The following is a 25,988-nucleotide window of genomic DNA, read 5'->3' as shown; positions in this document are numbered from 1 at the left end:
GGGGCTCTCCAAACACGACATGGCGTCCGATCTCAATTCCAGCCAATTCTGCGTTGAAAAAGTAAAACAGTGCTCCTTCCGAGCTCTCCCATGTGCCCAAACAGGGGTTTACCCCAACATATGGGGTATCAGCGTACTCAGGACAAATTGGACAACAACTTTTGGGGCCCAATTTCTCCTGCTACCCTTGGGAAAATACAAAACTGGGGGTTAAAAAATAATTTTTGTGGGGAAAAAAAGGATTTTTTATTTTCACGGCTCTGCGATATAAACTGTAGTGAAACACTTGGGGGTTCAAAGTTCTCACAACACATCTAGATAAGTTCCTTTGGGGGTCTAGTTTCCAATATGGGGTCACTTGTGGGGGGTTTCTACTGCTTAGGTACATTAGGGGCTCTGCAAACGCAATGTGACGCCTGCAGACCATTCCATCTAAGTCTGCATTCCAAATGGCGCTCCTTCCCTTCCGAGCCCTCCCATGTGCCCAAACGGTGGTTCCCCCCCACATATGGGGTATCAGCGCACTCAGGACAAATTGGACAACAACTTCTGGGGTCCAATTTCTCCTGTTACCCTCGGGAAAATACAAAACTGGGGGCTAAAAAATAATTTTTGTGGGAAAAAAATTTGTTTTATTTTTACGGTTCTGCATTATAAACTTCTGTGAAGCCCTTAGTGAGTCAAAGTGCTCACTACACCTCTAGATAAGTTCCTTAGGGGGTCTACTTTCCAAAATGGTGTCACTTGTGGGGGGTTTCAATGTTTAGGCACATCAGTGGCTCTCCAAACGCAACATGGCGTCCCATCTCAATTCCAGTCAATTTTGCATTGAAAAGTCAAATGGCGCTCCTTCGCTTACAAGCTCTGTCATGCGCCCAAACAGTGGTTTACCCCCACATGTCGGGTATCGGCGTACGCAGGACAAATTGTACAACAACGTTTGGGGTCCATTTTCTCCTGTTACCCTTGGTAAAATAAAACAAATTGGAGCCGAAGTAAATTTTTTGTGAAAAAAAGTTAAATGTTCATTTTTATTTAAACATTCCAAAAATTCCTGTGAAACACCTGAAGAGTTAATAAACTTCTTGAATGTGGTTTTGAGCACCTTGAGGGGTGCAGTTTTTAGAATGGTGGTTAGAGTGGTTATTTTCTATCATATAGACCCCTCAAAATGACTTCAAATGAGATGTGGTCCCTAAAAAAAAAACGGTGTTGTAAAAATGAGAAATTGCTGGTCAACTTTTAACCCTTATAACTCCCTAACAAAAAAAATGTTTGGTTCCAAAATTGTGCTGATGTAAAGTAAACATGTGGGAAATGTTACTTATTAAGTATTTTGTGTGACATACAGTTAGGTCCATATATATTTGGACAGAGACAACATTTTTCTAATTTTGGTTATAGACATTGCCACAATGAATTTTAAACAAAACAATTCAGATGCAGTTGAAGTTCAGACTTTCAGCTTTCATTTGAGGGTATCCACATTAAAATTGGATGAAGGGTTTAGAAGTTTCAGCTCCTTAGCATGTGCCACTCTGTTTTTAAAGGGACCAAAAGTAATTGGACAATTGACTCCAAGGCTATTTCATGGACAGGTGTGGGCAATCCCTTCGTTATGTTATTCTCAATTAAGCAGATAAAAGGCCTGGAGTTGATTTGAGGTGTGGTGCTTGCATTTGGAAGGTTTTGCTGTGAAGTAAACATGAGGTCAAAGGAGCTCTCCATGCAGGTGAAACAAGCCATCCTTAAGCTGCGAAAACAGAAAAAACCCATCCGAGAAATTGCTTCAATATTAGGAGTGGCAAAATCTACAGTTTGGTACATCCTGATAAAGAAAGAAAGCACTGGTGAGCTCATCAATGCAAAAAGACCTGGGTGCCCACGGAAGACAACAGTGGTGGATGATCGCAGAATAATCTCCATGGTGAAGAGAAACCCCTTCACAACAGCCAACCAAGTGACCAACACTCTCCAGGAGGTCGGCGTATCAATATCCAAATCTACCATAAAGAGAAGACTGCATGAAAGTAAATACAGAGGGTTCACTGCACGGTGCAGCCACTCATAAGCATCAAGAATAAAAAGGCTAGACTGGACTTTGCTAAAAAACATCTAAAAAAAAGCCAGCACAGTTCTGGAAGAACATTCTTTGGATAGATGAAACCAAGATCAACCTCTACCAGAATGATAGAAAGAGAAAAGTATGGTGAATGCGTGGTACAGCTCATGATCCAAAGCATACCACATCATCTGTAAAACATGGCGGAGGCAGTGTGATGGCTTGGGCATGCTTGGCTGCCAGTGGCACTGGGTCACTAGTGTTTATTGATGATGTGACACAGGACAGAAGCAGCCGAATGAATTCTGAGGTATTCAGAGCCATACTGTGTGCTCAGATCCAGCCAAATGCAGCCAAACTGATTGGTTGTCATTTCATACTACAGATGGACAATGACCCAAAACATAAAGCCAAAGCAACCCAGGAGTTTATTAAAGCAAAGATGTGGAATATTCTTGAATGGCCAAGTCAGTCACCTGATCTCAACCCAATTGAGCAGCATTTCACTTGTTAAAGACTAAACTTCAGACAGAAAGGCCCACAAACAAACAGCAACTGAAAACCACCGCAGTGAAGGCGTGGCAGAGCATCAAAAAGGAGGAAACACAGCGTCTGGTGATGTCCATGAGTTCAAGACGTCAGGCAGTCATTGCCAACAAAGGGTTTTCAACCAAGTACTAAAAATGAGCATTTTATTTAAAATTATTGAATCTGTCCAATTACTTTTGGTCCCTTTAAAAACAGGGTGGCACATGTTAAGGAGCTGATACTCCAAAACCCTTCATCCAATTTTAATGTGGATACCCTCAAATGAAAGCTGAAAGTCTGAACTTCAACGGCATCTGAAATGTTTTGTTTAAAATTCATTGTGGTAATGTCTATAACCGAAATTAGAAAAATGTTGTTTGTCCAAATATATATGGACCTCACTGTATCTCTGTGATTTAAATTGCATAAAAATTCAAAGTTGAAAAATTGCGAAATTTTCAAAATTTTCTCCAAATTTCCGTTTTTTTTCACAAATAAACGCAGGTAATATCAAAGAAATTTTACCACTATCATGAAGTACAATATGTCTCGAGAAAACAATGTCAGAATCACCGGGATCCGTTGAAACGTTCCAGAGTTATAACCTCATAAAGGGACAGTGGTCAGAATTGTAAAAATTGGCCCGGTCCATAACGTGCAAACCACCCTTGGGGGTAAAGGGGTTAAAAATAAAGTTTGTGCGTCCCCTCCCGCCTCCCATCCCCTGTGCCCCCTATCCCCCCCACTTGCCTGCCGGGAAATTCTCACCCAGCTCCAGCAACGTCTCCTCTCAGCGCCGGCAGCAGGCCCTGTGCGAGCGGTCACGTGGTACCGCTCATTACAGTGAGGAATATGCGCATATTCCTCACTGTAATGAGCGGTACCACGTGACCGCTCACACAGGGCCTGCTGCCGGCGAACACTGCTGGGAAGAAGGAATGAACTTCGGCTTCAGCACCACACGCAGGGGGGACAGCGCTTACTGTAGCGCTGTCTCTCCTGCGGGCGGTATGTGCACACGGAGGAGAGTGCACTGTTCTCCGTGTGCACGTGTGCGGGGCAGGACGCTTTTCGGACCGTGTTGCCAGAGGAAAACAGACATGTCTCCATGTTTTTAACACGGACACACGGTCCGTGAAAACACGGAGACGTGCATAGACCTATACATTTGAATGTGTTTACAAGTGTCAGTGTCTCCGGTACGTGAGAAAACTGTCAGTACACGTACCGGAGACACTGACATGTGAAAGAGGCCTAAGCGCGAGTTAAATGCCACTGTCAGATTGACAGTGGAATTTAACTAGTTAACAGTCGCGGGTGGATCGCAATTCCACCCATGGCTGTTGCAGGCACATGTCAGCTGTATAAGTCAGTTGTCATGTGCCCAGAAAGAAGTGGGATCAGCGCTGGAGCCCACACCAAACAGGGAGAATCCGACATATGCATACTATTATGGCACATGTCGAAAAGAGGTTAAACAATCATCCTGGTTTTCAGTAACAATTCAAATATAAAATGCTGAAAGTAAATAAAATTGAAAGAAAACGCCAGCGGTAATAAAAAAAAAAATTTGTTTTTAATTAGAAGCAATCAGAATGTCAACAAAACATTTGCAACTTTTTTTTTTTTCGCAATTACAGAGTGGTATTCAGTTAAACAGAACAACAATTATGATGCTAAGACAACTGAAAATGAAATGTTCTACATCCCCATATAACTAGTCTGTGCTGTGCACAACATGAACCTGCTTAAATTTCCATGCCAATTTACAACCCCCATCCTGTACCAGGCAAGGTCAAGTGGCCATTGAAAACCACAAGAGGGATAATAAAAATAATTAAAAAAAAAAAAAAAAAAAAGAAAAACCAGAAAGGGAGTCTAAAGACACAGCTGGTAGTGTGCTACCTATACAAGAAAAATAATAAAAAGGAAATAAAGACACTGTACAGGTTTAAAAACAAATCGTACACATTCATATATTTGATTTGTTTTCGTCTTTAAAAATGAGTGAGCTGTGTACAGGGGGTTAAATGCTATATAGACAAAAAAAAAAATAGGGGGAAAAAAAGGCTCATGGAGATGCTCATTCATCATCATCTTCCTCCTCCTCCTCTTCTTCATCTTCCTCCTCCTCTTCTTCGTCTTCATCGTCATCATCCTCATCCTCAGCTCTCTTGCTCTTTTCGGGCTTAGCAGGGGCCTTTTTTCCTGTATCTAGTTTACCTTTGGAGCGATATTGTGCCATATCCTGCAAAGGAAAAAAGTAAAATTTGACATCTCAATTACCCAAAATGCAAGTGTAAATGCCATTATATTTAAACAAGAAAAAGTAAAGAAACCAACAACTTTAGGCCTCAGACGTGCTTTTTTACAGATAGAACACGTACACATTATAATCTACAGCTGACGTGTTTTTTTTTTTTTTTTTGTGTGGATGTGTGTCCATGCATGTTTATTTCTTACTAGCATCGCGGATGAAAAGAGCCCCCAAACTCTACGGGTCCACATCAGTGTGCAGTCTATAAAGATAGAAGTTTTATGATTTATTTATCTATACATGAAAATCGCTGATGGTGAAACCTGACGCACGAACCAAGCGCTGATGGGAATAAACACATTCGCCTAAATAAAAACCGGTAAGGTAACTTTACAGAAAACTTTCCTTCCCTCCTATAATGTTGAGTCTCTGCAGAATACACATCTCTAGACTCACCGGTGTGATAACAATTCACACGCAAGAAAATTGTGATCAGTCTTTTGGGAAAAGATGAATGTAAGCCGTTTATAAAAAGGGGCATCACAAACAGGTTCGTATAGGCCGGCACACAAGTGGAGACGCCTGCTTAACACACAAGCTTCAAAAATTAAAATGTTTCAATGAAGAAGTTACAGAATCGGGTAATAGGCGTCTCCCTCTTCTGGTACGTATATACATGGGTATAATACTACTGGAAGCTCTTGGTTTCTTGGTTACACACTGCCACCTTCTGCATGAAGCCATGGCGAGCAATGCTATACAAGCTGCTGTGAAGTATATAGCATAGATCCATACAACAATTCCGTATACAACCATCGTACACCAGGTGTAGAGGGTCAGCTTTAGTCACACGTTTGTCCTTTTCCTCTGATACAAGGCGGCACGTGGAGGCAGGAGACGAGACCTGCCGATTTATAGCACCACAGACAATTGCATATTCTTCGGCTTTTTTTCCTGAACTTAGTCGTGACATCGTAACAAATTTTGACAGGCCCCCATTAACTTAAATTAGGTTACACCTGATTCCGCAGTTCTGATGGTGACCAGTACCCCACCACAGACTACAGTATTTCAGCTGTGATCACAGGCTAAACTCTTACTTAGAAACCTCTGTTAAGACAAATAAGCAATGATCACGAGACAGTCAGAAAATGAAAAAAAGTGCAACTGTTGCAAAGCATCTTGATATTTTCCACCAAGGAGTTAACGGTGGTGTCCTAAGTACCATGCTCCCCCCCACGCTTAAATGTTAAAGTTTGGGGGGGATCAATACAAGCAATGAAGTCATATGACATCTACTTAAATTGCAGAACATTACCTTCTTATACTTCTCCTTCAGTTTGGATGCTTTCTTCTCGTAAGGCACCTTGTCCTCTGATGCAGTGTTATTCCACATCTCTCCGAGCTTCTTTGCAACGTCTCCAATGGTCAGACCTGGCTGCTCGCCTTTGATTTTAGGACGGAAGTCAGAGCAGAACAAGAAGAAAGCAGAGCTGTGCGGAATAAAATAAAATATAAGAAACAACCATAATAATGCATTCACTATGGGGGATGTTTTAACCCTAAAACCATTAACTCCTTAATGCTCCATGACTATTACACCATGGAGATTGTTAGGGTGTTTGGTGCAGTCTCAGAAGTTGGCCCTGCTCAGCACAGGGCAGATGATGGCTACATTACATAGCTGTTTTTTGTGTTGGCCGAGCAGTTTCTAGCTGTTAAATGTAGCTGGCATTCACAAATTGTGGCATTTAGGTGCGGAGATCCAGCCATAGCGTGTCCTCAAGCATCCACGCAACTCCTCTCCTTTACCCCCGTAATAGCGGGGACGCAGAGCTGATGGGTGGCTATGGCAGCCAGGAGTTGGCTGGGGGCTTGCCAGGTCTGTCATGTTATTTCCCCTGTGATGGCATTACAGAAGACTGGGATTTTTAGTGTACACAATAGTACTACCGCTATATAGTGCAAGCGTTTAAGCAAAGCAGTCGCAGGTTTGAGTCACCTCTGGGGACTGAAAAAGTGAAAAGTTAAAAAAAAGTTTTTAAAAATAAACAGTTGAATCATTCATTTTTTCCCTAGTTAAAATTAAAAATGTAAAAAAAAATAAAATAAAATTATTGCAGCTGCCATAGAAGTCAGATTTATCAAAATATAATAAGGTTTAATCTGTACATTAAATAAAAAATAAATAAATCCTGTTTTTTGTTTATTTGGGGGTGACGGTGGGATACTCCTGGAATTGTATTGACCTGGAGAGTCATGTGGGCATATCATTTTTTACTGCATAATTAATGCCATAAAAACAAACCCTCAAAAACAGTAATTGGAACTTGATTTTTTTTTTTTCTTCTTTCTTTCACCACACTTTTTTTCTTTTTTGCCATTTCCACTTACTCTGTATGGCAAAATGAATGAGGTCATTAAAAACTACAAAAAAAAAAAAAACCCTAAAAACCCTCATGTCTATGTTGATGGTAAAATAAAATTATGGTTATTTGAAACATTGGCTGTGTCATAAGGGGTTAACTCACGGTGGTCTCTTTGGTGCATTTGGGTCCTTAAACTTCTTTTTTGATTCTCCTTTGGGTGGCATGTAAGATTTCATTTCACTTTCATAACGAACCTTGTCTGCTTTCGCCATGTCTTCAAACTTTCCCTTCTCTTTAGCAGACATAGTCTAGGGGAAAGAAAATTCAATGTACAAAGAGCGACAATTTTCTGCCATGTTCACACAGGACACGTCGCAGCGCGGGCGGTGTACTCGCTCTATGCATTAGGCGTCGCGGGCGGTGTACTCGCTCTATGTATTATGTACAGCAGGCGGTGTACTCGCTCTATGTATTAGGCATCGCGGGCGGTGTACTCGCTCTATGTATTAGGCGTCGCGGGCGGTGTACTCGCTCTATGTATTAGGCGTCGCGGGGGGTGTACTCGCTCTATGTATTAGGTGTCGCGGGCGGTGTACTCGCTCTATGTATTAGGTGTCGCGGGCGGTGTACTCGCTCTATGTATTAGGTGTCGCGGGCGGTGTACTCGCTCTATGTATTAGGTGTCGCGGGCGGTGTACTCGCTCTATGTATTAGGTGTCGCGGGCGGTGTACTCGCTCTATGTATTAGGTGTCGCGGGCGGTGTACTCGCTTTATGTATTAGGTGTCGCGGGCGGTGTACTCGCTCTATGTATTAGGTGTCGCGGGCGGTGTACTCGCTCTATGTATTAGGTGTCGCGGGCGGTGTACTCGCTCTATGTATTAGGTGTCGCGGGCGGTGTACTCGCTCTATGTATTAGGTGTCGCGGGCGGTGTACTCGCTCTATGTATTATGTACAGCAGGCGGTGTACTCGCTCTATGTATTAGGCATCGCGGGCGGTGTACTCGCTCTATGTATTAGGCGTCGCGGGCGGTGTACTCGCTCTATGTATTAGGCGTCGCGGGCGGTGTACTCGCTCTATGTATTAGGCGTCGCGGGCGGTGTACTCGCTCTATGTATTAGGCGTCGCGGGCGGTGTACTCGCTCTATGTATTATGTACAGCAGGCGGTGTACTCGCTCTATGTATTAGGTGTTGCGGTCGGTGTACTCGCTCTATGTATTAGGCGTCGCGGGTGGTGTACTCGCTCTATGCATTAGGTATAGCAGGCGGTGTATTCGCTCTATGTATTAGGTATAGCAGGCGGTGTACTCGCTCTATGTATTATGTACAGCATGCGGTGTACTCGCTCTATGTATTAGGCGTCACGGGTGGTGTACTCGCTCTATGTATTAGGTATAGCAGGCGGTGTAATCGCTCTATGTATTAGGCGTCGCGGGCGGTGTACTCGCTCTATGTATTAGGGTACTTTCACACTAGCGTTTTTTTTAAATCCGTCACAATGCGTTGTTTTGCAGAAAAAACGCATCCTGCAAAAGTGCTTGCAGGATGCGTTTTTTCCCCATAGACTTCTATTGACGACGCATTTGCGACGGATTGCCACACGGATGCGTCGTGCTTTGGCGGACCGTCGGGAGAAAAAAACGCTACATGTAACGTTTTTTTCTCCTGACGGACCGCTTTTTCCGACCGCGCATGCGCGGACGGAACTCCACCCCCACCTCCCCGCACCTTACAATGGGGCAGCGGATGCGCCGGAAAAATGCATCCGCTGCACCCATTGTGCAATGCAGCAAACGCTAGCGTCGGAATCTCTCCCCGACGCATTGCGATGGGGAGATTCCAACGCTAGTGTGAAAGAAGCCTTTGGCGTCGTGGACAGTGTACTCGCTCTATGTATTAGGCCTCACGGGCGGTGTACTCGCTCTATGTATTAGGCGTCGCGGGCGGTGTACTTGCTCTATGTATTACGTATTGCAGGCGGTGTACTCGCTCTATGTATTAGGCATCGCGGGCGGTGTACTCGCTCTATGTATTAGGCATCGCGGGCGGTGTACTCGCTCTATGTATTACGTATTGCAGGCGGTGTACTCGCTCTATGTATTACGTATTGCGGGCGGTGTACTCGCTCTATGTATTAGGCGTCACGGGCGGTGTACTTGCTCTATGTATTACGTATTGCAGGCGGTGTACTCGCTCTATGTATTAGGCATCGCGGGCGGTGTACTCGCTCTATGTATTAGGCATCGCGGGCGGTGTACTCGCTCTATGTATTAGGCATCGCGGGCGGTGTACTCGCTCTATGTATTGCGGGCGGTGTACTCGCTCTATGTATTAGGCATCGCGGGCGGTGTACTCGCTCTATGTATTAGGCATCGCAGGCGGTGTACTCGCTCTATGTATTAGGCATCGCAGGTGGTGTACTCGCTCTATGTATTACGTATTGCGGGCGGTGTACTCGCTCTATGTATTAGGCGTCACGGGCGGTGTACTTGCTGTATGTATTACGTATTGCAGGCGGTGTACTCGCTCTATGTATTAGGCATCGCGGGCTGTGTACTCGCTCTATGTATTAGGCATCGCAGGCGGTGTACTCGCTCTATGTATTAGGCATCGCGGGCTGTGTACTCGCTCTATGTATTAGGCATCGCAGGCGGTGTACTCGCTCTATGTATTAGGCATCGCGGGCGGTGTACTCGCTCTATGTATTACGTATTGCGGGCGGTGTACTCGCTCTATGTATTAGGCATCGCGGGCGGTGTACTCGCTCTATGTATTAGGCATCGCAGGCGGTGTACTCGCTCTATGTATTAGGCATCGCAGGTGGTGTAATCGCTCTATGTATTACGTATTGCGGGCGGTGTACTCGCTCTATGTATTACGTATTGCGGGCGGTGTACTCGCTCTATGTATTAGGCATCGCGGGCGGTGTACTCGCTCTATGTATTAGGCATCGCAGGCGGTGTACTCGCTCTATGTATTAGGCATCGCAGGTGGTGTAATCGCTCTATGCATTACGTATTGCGGGCGGTGTACTCGCTCTATGTATTAGGCGTCGCGGGCGGTGTACTCGCTCTATGTATTACGTATTGCAGGCGGTGTACTCGCTCTATGTATTAGGCATCGCGGGCGGTGTACTCGCTCTATGTATTAGGCATCGCGGGCGGTGTACTCGCTCTATGTATTACGTATTGCAGGCGGTGTACTCGCTCTATGTATTAGGCGTCGCGGGCGGTGTACTTGCTCTATGTATTACGTATTGCAGGCGGTGTACTCGCTCTATGTATTAGGCATCGCGGGCGGTGTACTCGCTCTATGTATTACGTATTGCGGGCGGTGTACTCGCTCTATGTATTAGGCATCGCGGGCGGTGTACTCGCTCTATGTATTAGGCATCGCAGGCGGTGTACTCGCTCTATGTATTAGGCATCGCAGGTGGTGTAATCGCTCTATGCATTAGGCATCGCGGGCGGTCTACTCGCTCTATGTATTACGTATTGCAGGCAGTGTACTCGCTCTATTAGGCGTCGCGGGCGGTGTACTCGCTCTATGTATTAGGATGCAGACCTCACATTTATTTTCGTTCCCAGAGCATACATTTGTGCTTACAGTGGAGCTTGAGGATAAATGTTAGCCAGATTCCCAACATCACCATGAATATTTTACCTTCCACCGTTCGGAGCACTTCTTGGAGAATTCTGCAAAGTTCACAGATGCATCAGGATGCTTTTTCTTGTGCTCTTCTCTGCACGTCTGCACAAAGTAAGCATAGGAGGACATTTTGCCTCTGGGCTTCTTGGGATCACCTTTCCCCATTTTTAATAAAATTCTGTAAGAAATGAAATGTTGAGACTTTTATAAGCCACCATTCACGCCCCGTCAGATTAGTTCTGCTATATAAGAATTTATGCACACGGTGACTACGGTCTTTTATTTTGTGTTCGACCCCAACAAAAAAAAGAGTCAGGTTTTTGGGAGGTTTTCTCTTTGCCCTCAGTCACAGATGTGATATAGGACGGAGCCTATAAAGCCGAGCACAGGGCTCCTCATCTTTACATGGACATCGAGGCGTTGTAATATGAAGATTCTCCCGCAGTATACCTAGGTACATACAGAGGCAGAGGGAACATTTTTCTGTTCCAATTTCTTCCTGGGAATCTCCAGGTGAGATTGGTGAACATAGGGAGGAACAGCACGTACTTCTATGGAAGGCATATACATACATACATACATGCTCCATACAAAACCGGTCTCATGTTCCCGGCTAGCTGAGGCCTTGCTATTGATGACCTCTCCCTAATATAGCTCCATCACTTTGTGTCCTTAATTCACGAGGCAATGTTTGTTTCCACCCCAGTTGGGATCTAGAATTAAAAAAAAAGGCAGTGGCCTTCTGAACCTTCTCTGCATATCCGCTCGCTGCAAGACCAAGCTCTCTTTTGGTTGCTGATTATATTGATACAATGGTTTGCTTATGACAGGCCATCAGGGATCCTACGCCTGTCCACAACACCCCCATCAGTTGATTGACATCCATAGTCCTTACATACAAGCCGTTTCAGGCTTTGTGCAAGCTACAGATCTAGCAGGCGTCATTGTGACCTGTGGGCTCACTATGGCTTTGCCCCAGCATGCCAATAATGCAGCTCGGTGGGTCATTAACTTTTTATTGGAGCGGCCGCATTTTGCAAACTGGGTTAGAATATTTGTTGTGCCGATCTAAAATGGCTGGCTACTGGATGTATGTGCCAAGGTCCGGACTAACTCCTGACCCGTGAGCACACCTACATATCCTGATCTCAACCTTGGCTTCGAACATGACGTGTGCGGAGTCCTCAATACGGAGCTCTTCTAGTAATAGTGAATGGACACGTGTCACACTGCTGCAATCAGTACAGTAACACTCCAGATTATTACACCGGTGCTGCCGTCCCTCCATTCTCAGCACTGGTGGCAGTCAAGGAGGTCAGATATCTAATGAGGGGCCACCACGTTGTGAGAAGCCAATACCCGTCTAAGGTTAAAACGAGATGTGTGCTGAATGGGAATGAGCAGTCAGAAAACACCACATTATTTCAATTATGTTTTTATGGTAAAGGGAGCGTGACATCAGACTCTACGAGACTCGGCAGCATGAATTAAGAGGGAGCCGACATCGGACTCTACGAGACTCGGCAGCGTGAATTAAGAAGGAGCGGACATCAGACTCTACGAGACTTGGCAGCGTGAATTAAGAGGGAGCCGACATCGGACTCTACGAGACTCGGCAGCGTGAATTAAGATAAGAGGGAGCTGACATCGGACTCTACGAGACTCGGCAGCATGAATTAAGAAGGAGCGGACATCAGACTCTACGAGACTCAGAAGCGTGAATTAAGAGGGAGCTGACATCGGACTCTACGAGACTCAGCAGCATGAATTAAGAGGGAGCGGACATCGGACTCTACGAGACTCAGCAGCGTGAATTAAGAGGGAGCTCACATCGGACTCTACGAGACTCGGCGTGAATTAAGAAGGAGCGGACATCAGACTCTACGAGACTCGGCAGCGTGAATTAAGATAAGAGGGAGCCGACATCGGACTCTACGAGACTCAGCAGCATGAATTAAGAGGGAGCTCACATCGGACTCTACGAGACTCGGCAGCGTGAATTAAGAAGGAGCGGACATCAGACTCTACGAGACTTGGCAGCGTGAATTAAGAGGGAGCTGACATCGGACTCTACGAGACTCAGCAGCATGAATTAAGAAGGAGCGGACATCAGACTCTACGAGACTCGGCAGCGTGAATTAAGACACAAGAGGTGACAGTTATTTACTCCCAAGACAGTATTTCAGAGTACTCGTGTTTTAAAAAGCTGTCACCTCAGTCAGATCAATCAGTCCCCTGGATGGCTTCATATTTTACAAATGTGACTTTAAAAAAAAAAAAAAAAAAAGTTTTTACATCCCCATAAAAATGGAGCACAGAGATTGTCTGCAGTGGTCTGCCTACAGCTTGTTCACAGAAACCAGGTAGTAGTATAGTGGAAGCACTGGACCTGGGGAGGCTGGGATTACCAGCTTTTGTTCATATGTCTGCAAGCCTATAAGAAAATAACTATTTTCAGAAAACCACTTTAAACGTGCGATTGGTGAACTGCCCGCTATTTCTCATTTCTAGCTTCTACTACAGGGGGTGATACAGTGCTGATTTAGCAAGTTTTCCCACCTACAAAGAATAGAGAGGTCTGTCATTTTTATCGTAAGTACACTTCACCTGTGAGAAAGAATCTAAAAATAAAATCCAGTAAATCACATTGTAGGATTTTTACATCATTAATTTGCATTTTATTGCATGAAATAAGTATTTGATACAATAGAAAAACAGAACTTAATATTTGGTACAGAAACCTTTGTTTCCAATTACAGAGGTCAGACGTTTCCTGTAGTTCTTGACCAAGTTTGCACACACTGCAGCAGGGATTTTTGCCCACTCCTCCATACAGATCTTCTAGGTTTCAGTGCTGTCGCTGGGCAACATTGGATTTCAGCTCCCTCCAAAGATTTTCTATTGGGTTCAGGTCTGGAGACTGGCTAGGCCACTCCAGGACCTTGAAATGCACTTACAGAGCCACTCTTTAGTTTCCCTGGCTGTGTGTTTCGAGTCGTTGTCATGCTGGAAGACACAGCAAAGACCCATCTTCAATGCGCTTACTGAGGGAAGGAGGTTGGGGCCAAAATCTTGCGATGCATGACACCATCCATCCTCCCTTAAATACAGTGCAGTCATGTTCCCTTTGTAGAAAAAACACCCCCCAAAAGTAGGTTTTCCCCACCATGCTTCATGTTTGGCATGGTATTCTTGGAGTTGTATTGATCCTTCTTCCTTCAAACACAGCGAGTGGAGTGGATACCAAAAGGTTCTTAGTCTCACTTGACTACATGACCTTCTCCAATGCATATACATATTAGTCCTCAATAATGACCTATATCGCAAAAGGTCACACTCCGTACATAACGTTTATCACACAGATCCAATCAAGGAACAAGGAGCGTAAATATAAAATCATCCAATTTTATTTCAAAATATAAAACATAAAAAAGATATAAACATACAAATAAGTGTATATAGGATGCCTCAAGTCTAGTTTGACTTGAGGCATCCTATATACACTTATTTGTATGTTTATATCTTTTTTATGTTTTATATTTTGAAATAAAATTGGATGATTTTATATTTACGCTCCTTGTTCCTTGATTGGATCTGTGTGATAAATGACCTTCTCCAATGCCTACTCTGGATCATCCAGGTCATTGGTGACTTCACACAGGCCTGGACATGTACTGGTGTGAGCAAGGGGACCTTGCGTGCACTACAGGATTTTATTCCATGATGGCATAGTATGTTACTAACGATGTTTGAAACTGCGGTCCCAACTCTCTTTAGGTCATGGACCAGTTCCTCCCGTGTAGTTCTGGGCTGATGACTGACCTTTCTCTGAATCACCCTTACCCCAGGAAGAGATATCTTGCCTGGAGCCCCAAATCAAGGAAGATTGACAGTCATCTTGTGTTTCCTCCATTATCTAATAATTGCCCCAACAGTTGTTGCCTTCTCACCAAGCTGCTTGCCTATTGTACTGTAGCCCATCCCAGACTTGTGCCGGTCTGCAATTTTGTCCCTGATGTCCTTAGACAGCTCTTTGGTCTTGGCCATAGTGGAGAGGTTGGAGTATGAATGATTGTTTGGACACTTCTTTGATACAGAAAATTGCAACAATTTGAGTTCATTAATACAATGTGATTTTCTGTTTTTTATTTTTGGATTCTGTCTCTCACAGTTGAAGTGTAACTATGCTAAGAAGTAAATGACCTCTCCATTCTTTGCAGTTGGGAAAACTTGCAAAATCAGCAGTGTATCAAATACTTATTTTCCCCACTGTACGTGTTATACTTCATGGTTGATGCAGTGCAAGTAAAGGTTATGGAGGCATTTTATTTTCAATGTACACCTAAGACCCAATGGGAACTGAGTGTATACTGTGAATGGAAGCCATACGCAAGTGCATGTCCCACTGATAATACCAATATTTCTGGATTTAAACCATCTGTACAATTTATACATATAAATGAAATATACAAATGTATCTTAATACAACAGCACTAGTGATGAGCGACTGTGCTCTCACGTGTTGCTCGGCTGTTATCAGTCTATCTTTGGCCTGCTCAGATATTATGTTCTAGTCCTCGCAGATACATGTCTCGCGGCCGTTAGCTGAAACACATGCAAGTTGGCCTGATTGTTAGGCAATCCGTGCATGTTTTGTGGCATTAGAACATATTATCCGAGCACGCCGAAGACAGGCGGATAACACGTTATCCGAGCACGTTCTCATCACTAATCAGCACCTACACATAACAAGAACATCTATGGAAAAATCTGTTTCTCCGTTGCGTACTAGCTTTTAGTTACACATCTGTGCCATGGCTGTGTGAATAATGCTGGATAGGATCAGGGTAGAAACCAGATTGTTCCCACTCAATGACTGCAAACAGAGATCTTAAAGTGAGGAATAGAAACGTGACCTTGAGAAGGGCCTCTGCTGCAAGAGCGGCGAACTAGAGCAAATCAGGAGTCAGTTTTACAAGACAACGGATGGAATAAATGAGGCGTTCCTTCAAGTAAAACAACAAAAGTATGGTTGGGGAACTTTACCCATTGCCTTATGCTGGGTTTTTCTACACCATCTACTCCCTTATTTTATGGGCATGTGTTTCTACACACTATGTTAGTTTAAATTAAAAAGACATCGATATACAATAAAAGCCTCAAATGTGTCGCTACAACCAGTGATGGACCGCATCGTAAAAGCAGCCAACACAAAGGCGACAGACAAATAAACAAGATGAAGGTAAGGGGTCTTCTCGTGGTGCACTGCCAACAATCAATGCCTATCTGCCAGGCCATGCGAACCTCACACTGACGTGGCACAGCAATAAGGGTATGTGCACACGGTGCGGATTTGATGCTGCGGATTCACAGCAGTTTTCTATCCGGTTTACAGTACCATGTAAACCTATGGAAAACAAAATCCGCTGTGCCCATGGTGCGGAATATACCGCGCAGAAACGCTGCAATGTATTTTCTGCAGCATGTCAATTCTTTGTGCGGATTCCACAGCGTTTTAGACCTGTTCCTTTATAGGAATGCGCAGGTGTTAAAACGAAGGTGAAATCCGCACAAAAAACGCTGGAAATCAGTGGGTAATCAGCAGGTAAGACAGTGGAAAAATCCGCGCACGAATCTGCAACGTGTGCACATAGCTTAAGAGTGGCCATAGGGAGTCCCTGTGCCACCATATGGTAGCTCTGTGGAAGTCTACTATCCTAGAGGAGCTCAGGAAGAGCAGCAAAAAATGCAACCCATTATGTGCCCGAGAATAGTAAGGCCAGATTCATAACACGTTGGTGCAGTCCGTTCAACGTGTGCGTTAAACGGACTGTTCCAACGCTAGTGCCTTTTCCAAGATCGCGTTAAGCGATTGCGCAGATGCTCCATCTGCGCAATCGGTGACGGACCCCGAAACGCTGCAGACCGCGTCGAGGGTCTGTCACAGAATGACAGCACATCACTAATGCATGCCGATTATGACATGCGTTAGCGATGCGCTACATAATGGCAGTCAATGGGTACGCTGACACATCCGTTACATTGCGTTAGTGCCTCTGTGTAACACATGCCAGTAACGCAATATGATCCTGGCCTTAGAGGTACAAAGACCAGTTATGGCGTCTGCTCTACAGGTCTATCAACCACACAGCCACATTACATGCACGAGCACATAGGGCAGGTTCATTATTGCATTTCAACTATTTGTTTCTAGTTTTCGGTGCCTGTATTTTATGTTTGAGGTTTTGTTTTGTTAATGTTTGTCATTTTCGGCTGATTCATCAATTGTGGTATTAAAAAAATCACTCAATTTTGGTGCAAATATTTGTCAGTCTCTGCCTATAGTGATTTTATGAACATCTCAATTTTCTGCATGATTTGAGTGGAACGTGCGACTAAAGTTACGTTTTCACCTTTTTTTTTTTTCTTAATACAAAATTCAAGAATCATGCAAATTTGGGGCAAAAAAAAAAAAAACCTGTCATGGAACACCACAATATAGAAAAACACAACCATAAATGCTGAATATTTCACAAGTTTCTTTTTTCCACTGTACTGAAGCTGAAACCGTACTAATTACCAATTTTCACGGACTCATAATAGGGGAGTTTTGCGGAACCACAATATTGATGGCCAATCCTGACAATATAAGATCAGAGGGGGTCTTACTCTCCGCACCGCCATGGATCAGCTGTCTGATGGCGCCACCGTGCTCAGAAAAGCGTTGTGGCCTCTTTGATTTCCATACTTGAAGAATACCTTTGTATTTTCTGACATGAATGATACAGACACAGATTTTTCTGGCTTAGGCTACTTTCACACTAGCGTCGTTTGGCCTCTGTCGCAATGCGTCGTTTTGGAGAAAAAACGCATCCTGCAAAGTTGCCTGCAGGATGCGTTTTTTCTCCATAGACTTTCATTAGCGACGCATTGTTTTTTTGTCCGTCGGGACAAAAAAAGTTGCATGCAACTTTTTTTGTCCGTCGGTTCCGCTTTTTCCGACCGCGCATGCACGGCCAGAACTCCGCCCCCTCCTCCTTGGACCTTACAATGGGGCATCGGATGCGTTGTAAAACTGCATCCGCTGCCCCCGTTGTTCATTTTCTTCACAGTTTGCGTCGGTACGTCGGGCCAACGCTAGTGTGAAAGTAGCCTTACACTGTGCCACAAGATATTTTATACATCGCATTAAGATTTTTTTTTTTTTTTTTTTTAAATATCCTGGAACATTAAAAAAGTAAATATGCTCAAAGGGAGTTTGTCCCCCCAAAAATGCATGTTAAATGAGAAGACATGAAGGACAATCACCAGAAAAAACCCAATCATTCTAGTATGTGAGTGTCACATTACCTGAGAAAATAACTTAATTTGGATGCAAATAAGGTGGCATAGGTGCATAATCACACCCCCTTAATTTGCACGTTAGCCAGAGTGTATACACATGCACACTGACACAGCCTGACCCATGCTACGCATAGTGTTTTTCCAATGTCTATGTGTGCGACCATCAATGGCGGGGAGAGTTTCCCTTCCTGTTGACGCCACCCTATGGCCAAGATCACACGACCATATTATCCATATTCAAGATAATAGGTCCAAATATCCTAATCACACTCTGACCAGTGTGGCACTGGAATGGGATCTGTTTTTCTCAGATGTGGAGAATAATAAAAAAAATATATAAAAAAAACAATTCTCCATCTTCTCAGTCCGATTTTATTTTTTCCAGACTTGGATGCGGGGCTGTGGAGTCGGAGACCATTTTGGTGGAGTCGGTGTTATGGAAATTGGGGAGTCGGAGGTTTGGCTTACCGACTCCACAGCCCTGCTTGGATGTGCGCCTATGATCAGATTTTTGGAGGCAGATGGTGCATGATGTGATGATTTTCACACACAAATTTGGTCAGATAAAAAAAAAAAAAAAAAAAAAAAATTGTTCATCTGCACTTCCCACATTGAATAACATTGGTCCGAGTGCTGTTTGATTTAATGGACAGCACTCTCCCGGAAATAAGGTCGTATGCACGAACCCCCTGAATAATTACTATTTATCCCTAAACATATAACCATTTTGCTCTATTGATTTGGAGGACATCTGATTATTGGACACCATGATGACTTTTTTATTGAGCCCATTATTGGCTCAATAATGACTTTTATCACCATTATTTAGGGTGGCAAAGGGACCGAAGAAATAAAATTCTGGCGTTCAGATTGCAGTTTTCCTTTGTTACATGGGTTACTTATACTTTTAAAAAGACCAGTTGTCCTGAAGGTAAATATGCTTTTTTTTTTTAACTTTCAGATTGGGAGAAGGGTAGTGGTGGGATGTTTTACTAATTCTTCGCACTGTTGGTAGCCCACCTATGGAACTTGTGCAGCTCAAACTATTTTGACATACCAAAATACCTTAGGTGCACCTGCTTATCTACTGTATTTATTTTTTAAATATAGAGTAGTATTAAAAAAAAAAATTTGCTTATGAATTTAGCATTCTGGTATATGACAAATTACTATCCTTCGATGCCCATCCTGAAAGTCATCGAAAGGTAATGGTGGCATTCAGAAGACCCCCAGCTGCTATGGTAACCCGTCGGCACCCTACGATCACGAAGCGGCTGAAGGTTGAGTATATCCCTCCTCACATACCAATAAGAACCTTAAAATCCAGCTGTCATCAGTTAACTATAGGATTTAAGTGAAAAACCAGTAGACATCGGAGCCATCAGTGTTGTGATTAGAAACAGGTGCCAGCTGTATTTCACAGCCAGGACCCAATATGGATGCAGCAGGCTCAGCTGCAGATCCCGCTTTTTTTTCTATGGGCACCAATCTAATGTATATGCAAATCAGATGTTGGGCACGAGTCAGAGTGCACTTTTGTTTTGACGGTTCTCGTGCTTGTCTGGAGAAAAAAAAAAAAACGATCCCTGCTAAGGAGCGCAAACAGTCTATTCAGCTCATGGCAGCGAATGGCTACGTCATGGCCACGTCTGACTCTCACCTACCCCAAATGGAACGCAGCGTGAACCTAGCCTAAGAAGACGCTTCCAAAATCACATGACCCACTGATCCAATAAAATATACTATAATAATCACATGACCCACTGATCCAATAAAATATACTATAATATATATATATATATATATATATATATATATATATATATATATATATATATATATATATATATATAGTGTGTATTAAAAATCATATAGGTTACTGGTACTATTCATTTAAATATATTCTACTTTTGTATCAGATAAGTGGGGTCCTGACACAAATGTTTCATGTTCTGGAGGACTAGGTGCTTTACCCAATTGGCAATTTATAGTATTTTTGAAGGCTTAAGAAAAAATAAAATTGGAATTTTTTCAAATAAGTGATTTTTTTTTTTTATCAAGAATTTTTAAGTGTGAAGAGTAATATGTTAAATATGGTTATAATTCTCCCTCTGATCACTCGCTTTGGAAACAAACCTGGTCAGACAAGAATTGTAACTTTTTTTTTTTCTTTTTAATGGTCTTAGTTGGGAAACTTTTAATGGTATCTTGATATTTTGGCAAGTTATCATCCAGCAGCTTGTAGATCACCATGATGACATTACATTATGGCCAGCGGTACATGGTGACGGTAGTCGTGTCACAACAAAAAAAAAAAAAAAAGAGCACAATGTCCTCAGCCTGCTGTGCATTTTATGGTGCGATTTGGATTTTAAGTGCATGAATGTGAGTATCTGGTGGCTCAGTGGTTAGCAGCACTGCCGCCTTTCAGTGCTGGGATCCTGGGTATAAATCCCACCAAGGACAACATCTACAAGGAGTTTGTATGTTCTCCCCGTGTTTGCGTGGGTTTCCTCTAGGTTCTTCAGTTTCCTCCCGCACTACAGACATCCATCCTGATAGGGAATCTAGATTGTGAGCCCCAATGGGGACAGTGATGATGTTTGTAGAGCGCTGCGGAATATGATAGTTGTATATAAGAAAAGCAGCATCCATTAGACTGTAAAACCCATGGCAGACATTTAGCAGGCGAGTCACAGTTGTATGTGACTGACCTTGTTCCATGACCAGATTGATTATTGTATTCTTGTAATGTGATCTCAACGTTGCATGTGACAAATCACTTTGTAGCCCACCCTATATATCAGGGGTCCCCAACCTGTAGCTCGGGAGCAGGAATTGTGGCTCGTGACTGTCTGCCGGCTTGGTGCATTAGCTCCAGGTCTAGCAAACAGGTATGAAGAGAACATCTCAAAATTGTGAATTTTTGAGTAGCCCAGCACAGAAGATCAGATCTGGATGCACATATACTGGTCTTAGGGGTTTAGAGTATGGTACGTTGGAGGATGATACTACCTATTAGAGGAGGTTCTTGAAGCTGGATGCAACAGTGTGCTGGGAGTCCTTGATGGGATAATACTGAATTGGGGCATTGTGGGAACCTCTGGATCTCAGTGTACTGCTTTGGAGTGATTTCTGTGGAAAAGCTTCAGTTATCATTATACCCGTAATGGTGGATTTGGTTGACACAACTTTGAGGGGGACAGACGCAGAATGTTGCTCGTGACCCCCTCTCAGAGCTGAATGTGGCTCACGACCCTCTCTCAGTGCTGAATGTGGCTCTCAAGGTCAGAAAGGTTGGGGACCGCTGCTATATATGATCAATGGGATGGCTTTGCAGTAAGCGGCCATCGCTAAAAATCCAAAACCTAGTGTTTTTGGTTGCAGATCCACACGACTGTCAGTGTCACATCGTTTTGTGATTCTTATTGTACAGTGAAATTGCAGCACACCATCACCTTCATCGTTGGACGCACCATTGCCATAAGGATGGAGATAGTGTGACTTTGGACTCACAAAATATATATCTACAGTATGTATCTACTATAATGAAAGTCAATGTGTTCGTGTCACAAACAAAGGCATAATGATCGCAATAGTTTAAGGGGTATTCCGGCTCCACTCCCTTCGGCATCGGATTTATCATCACGTCTGGCTCAGGAGACAGGTATAGATGGCCACAGCATTTACAGTCAGGGCTGTGGAGTCGGCGTAGAATGGACCGAGACCGAAAAAATATAGTAAATTAAGTGCAGTAGTACAAGGCAGGATGTGCTGGAAATGTTTAATAAGAATTTGGGAAAGTTCTGAAATGTTCTATAAATGTCGGTTCTGTTCCTGATCTAAGGATCTCGGCTGTTAGTGGAGATGAATGTGCTGCACTTTATGCACATGCTCAGTAGGGACCAGTGCTGGGGACTCGGGGAAATTGAGGAGACGGAGATTTGGCTTACCGACCCCACAGCCCAGGCTACGGTACGTGGATAGGTCTTTTTTAAGAGCGATCCACGCCGTTAGGCCAGGAATTCATGCAGAAAATTCCTGTGGAAATCCGGACATTTCTGCCAGATTTCCGCATGAAATCCGCATGCGTTTTTTTTCGCGTTTTTTCCCGGACATTTCCCAATGCATTAGACAGTGGGAAATCCGCAAAAAAAACCCGCAAAATTAATGAACAGGTTCATTATTTTTCCGCAATGCATTTTTCATGCGGAAAAACGCACATCATGTGCACAGAAATTGCGGATTCCATTATAAATGATGGGATGCTTAATGTATGCAGATTATTTGCGGTTTTATAGCGTTTTAATAACGCAAAAGCGCTAAAAAAACGCAAATAATCTGCAACGTGTGCACATAGCCTAAGAGTTTGTCTGGATCCAAGGTGTTGTGTACCTGTCCTATTGATTAGAATGGACGGATGCGCAGTACTCGCTGCTGGCACTCATGAGCCGGCAGATCTCTACAGACAGTAATCTGCATCCACGGAACAGAAGCCCTGAAAGCCGCCTCCTAGCCGACGGCATCTGCAGCTCTCTGTTGATTAGCCGGCGTTGTGTGATGTTATGTACACCAGGCCGGCTGGTCACAAGAGGGCCACCATCAGGTAGGAGGCGGCTCCCGACCCACTCGGCTACCGCTCCCGGCCCATGGGGCTAATCGCTCGTGGGGCTCCCGGTCCATGCGGCTACCGCTCTTGGCCCGTGGGACTAAACGCTCATCAGGCTCCCCGGTCCATGCAGCTATCGTTCTCTGGACTCCTGGCCCGTGGGGCTCCCTGTCGGCGCGGCTACCGCTCTCGGGGCTCCTGGTCCATGCGCCAATCGCTCTCGGGGCTCCCGGTTCTTGCGGCCATCGCTCTCGGTCCTTGCGGCTATCGCTCTCGAGGCCCCCGGTCCGTGCGGCTATGGCTCTCGGAGCTCCCGGTCATTGCGGCTATGGCTCTTGGGGCTCCCGGTCCGTGCGGCTATCGCTCTCGGGGCTCCCGGTCTGTGCGGCTATCGCTCTTGGGGCTCCTGGCCTGTGTGGCTATCGCTCTCTGGGCTCCCGGTCATTGCGGCTATGGCTCTCGGGGCTCCCGGTCCGTGCGGCTATCGCTCTCGGGGCTCCCGGTCTGTGCGGCTATCGCTCTCGGGGCTCCTGGCCTGTGTGGCTATCGCTCTCTGGGCTCCCGGTCATTGCGGCTATGGCTCTCGGGGCTCCCGGTCCGTGCGGCTACCGCTCTCGGGGCTCCTGGTCCTTGCGGCTATGGCTCTCGGGGCTCCCGGTCCGTGCGGCTATCGCTCTCGGGGCTCCCGGTCTGTGCGGCTATCGCTCTTGGGGCTCCTGGCCTGTGTGGCTATCGCTCTCGGGGCTCCCGGTCCGTGCGGCTATCGCTCTTGGGGCTCCTGGCCTGTGTGGCTATCGCTCTTGGGGCTCCCGGTCTGTGCGGCTATCGCTCTCGGGGCTCCCGGTCCGTGCGGCTATCGCTCTCGGGGCTCCCGGTCTGTGCGGCTATCGCTCTCTGGGCTCCTGGCCTGTGTGGCTATCGCTCTCGGCCCGTGCAGCTCATGGACTGGATCCTGTGATTATATCTTTGCCACCTCCACTACTGAGCCTTGCTCTCAGCGTGCTGTGCAGCAATGTACCCCAATCCTAGAGATCTCTTACTATTGGGGTATCACCAGACCAGGGACATTTTTTTTTGCTCATTTGTTACTGTGATGAACTGTGACCCTGCAATGTTCATGTTGCAGCACCCTCTAGTAACTATTTTCACTCTTCTCACATAGTGCAGTCGTGGATTTACCACTAAAGCGGAGTACGCCGGTCCACCAGGACATGTATTTATTTTTTTCCTTCCAATCTCTTGCCCATGAAAGAAAGTCCCCTTGAAATGTGTCCATCCGCGTGTTTCAGGGTGACAGGGGCCCGGCCGGCGGCTCTTCTCCCGGCCGGTGTCACTCCGCGGCGGCTCCGTTGCGGTGTCTCGGCGCTGACATTATGCGGGGCTCTGTGTGTGTGTGAGAGATAAAGAGCTGGGAGGCGGCGGGGCCGCGCACACGCTCCCGCCAGCAGAATGACGCCGCGGTCGGGGCCGCGCTCGCCCTTTCTCCCTATTGTTGCCGTGCACGCGCCCCCTCACGCTCTTAGAACCACCATGTTAGAGACTGAGTGCAGCTCGCAACCGCCATCTCATAGAGAGAAGCGGCGGAGGGGGGCACCTGCCCGGGGCGGACAGGGGCGACTGCGACCCCCTCAGCCCGGCTGCCCATGGGTGACAGCCGCCACCCGCCCCGCACCCCGTCCTCTTGTTTTCCCCATAGGCAGCCATGTTATGGCACATCCTGAGGTAATTTCGGCATCCTCTGCCAATACGCCCTACATATGCCCCGGCTGTGGTAACGGCCGGCGATGCCCGGGCTTGCTTTATCAGCCCCGTCCTCGGGGGGCGGCAGTGCCCGGAGCGTCGCCCTCCCGTTACTAGCAGCGGATTTACCCGCCGGGCGTTATTAAAAGTTCACCTCACACCTCCAGCACTAAATAATGACATTACCCCTCGGTTCCCCGCTCCTCCGCTCACCCTATATAAGGAGGATTCTCTCCCCCCGATTTCACCGATTTTTCCCCCCTCCCCGATGTTTATAACGTTAATCCCGGGCCGGGATTATTTGTCGTCTTTAGGCGGATTAATATGGGCCACGGGTGGAGGTGCTTTGACATCCGTTCTCGCGCACCATACTTACCTTCCATAGACATTGCCAGTGACTGTGTCAGGCTGAGAGCCGCGTATACTCACCCAATGCTGTGTCTATGGAGCTCAATGTACTGCAATGGCTGTGAGAGAAAGCGGGATCGATACGCAGCCTCTTCACACTCTTCCCAATCTGTAACATTACTCTCTGCTTAGGGAGACGCTGATTGGCCGCCGCCAACTCGTCCCTCCATCTCATTGGTCGGCTCGCCTCCATTGTCCTGACCAGCGGCCGACGGTGATTGGACAGAATTTAGGCGACGTCACCCCAGAGCAAAACAGCGCGCAAATACGAAATGTCACCAGTGTGTGAGACGCTGGAGCGGGATGCGGCTGTAAGGCTGAGTTATAGTGTTTGCAATGCAAGCCCATAGAACCCAATGTAGCCAGCGACGGCGCGGGGGCTGCTCTACGCTCCGGGGCTATGACGTGTTACCGGGCGGACTGCTGCCAGCACCGCAGCCCCGGCGGACACCCTCACCCCCCTCTACACCCTACAGCCATCCACAGCCAAAACATTGCACTCCATTGTCCCTGCTGTATACACGGCTGTCGTGAACGCGCACAATGATAGGACTAGGCTGGCGAGCCCTCAACTCGGGGTTCTGGCTCATTACTACGGGCAGCATGCGAAAGCTCCGGTATTCTACAGCTCCAGCACGGCGATTACAGCCAGTCCGCCCTACACCGGGGAACGGCGGGTCCCTGCCTGCTCACTGCTGGGGAACTACAAGTCCAGCAACACCCTGCTAGCCGGAGCGTGCACGGACGTGCTGGGACTTGTGGTTCCACATCTAGGATCATACTGGGGTAAAGCTGCTACATGACATGTCACATTATACTGCATGGAGTATACTATATCCCCTGTACACTGCACCCAGCACTATATACCCTGCATTATATAACAGTATATACTATATCCCCTGTACACTGCACCCAGCACTATATACCCTGCATTATATAACAGTATATACTATATCCCCTGTACACTGCACCCAGCAATATATCCTGCATTATATAACAGTATATACTATATCCCCTGTAC

The 25,988-nt window shown here is 45.6% G+C and overlaps 1 protein-coding gene across 1 annotated transcript; it reads right to left on the bottom strand.

Moving 5' to 3' along the window:
• Window positions 1–4,147: 4,147 nt before the first annotated feature.
• HMGB1 (high mobility group box 1) lies at window positions 4,148–25,095 on the bottom strand. The gene is made up of 5 exons (XM_069759013.1): window positions 24,989–25,095; window positions 10,882–11,044; window positions 7,379–7,524; window positions 6,166–6,340; window positions 4,148–4,838 (listed from the first exon to the last, which is right to left on the bottom strand). The coding sequence occupies exons 2-5, from the start codon at window positions 11,029–11,031 to the stop codon at window positions 4,674–4,676; spliced, it is 636 nt and encodes a 211-aa protein (XP_069615114.1). The 5' UTR covers window positions 11,032–11,044; window positions 24,989–25,095; the 3' UTR covers window positions 4,148–4,673.
• Between the last annotated feature and the right edge of the window lie 893 nt (window positions 25,096–25,988).

This window comes from Ranitomeya imitator, chromosome 3, assembly GCF_032444005.1.
Source record: "Ranitomeya imitator isolate aRanImi1 chromosome 3, aRanImi1.pri, whole genome shotgun sequence".
NCBI classification, from domain to species: Eukaryota; Metazoa; Chordata; class Amphibia; order Anura; family Dendrobatidae; genus Ranitomeya; species Ranitomeya imitator.
Note: the sequence above shows the minus strand (reverse complement) of the source record. Positions and strands in the feature narration are given on the sequence as shown.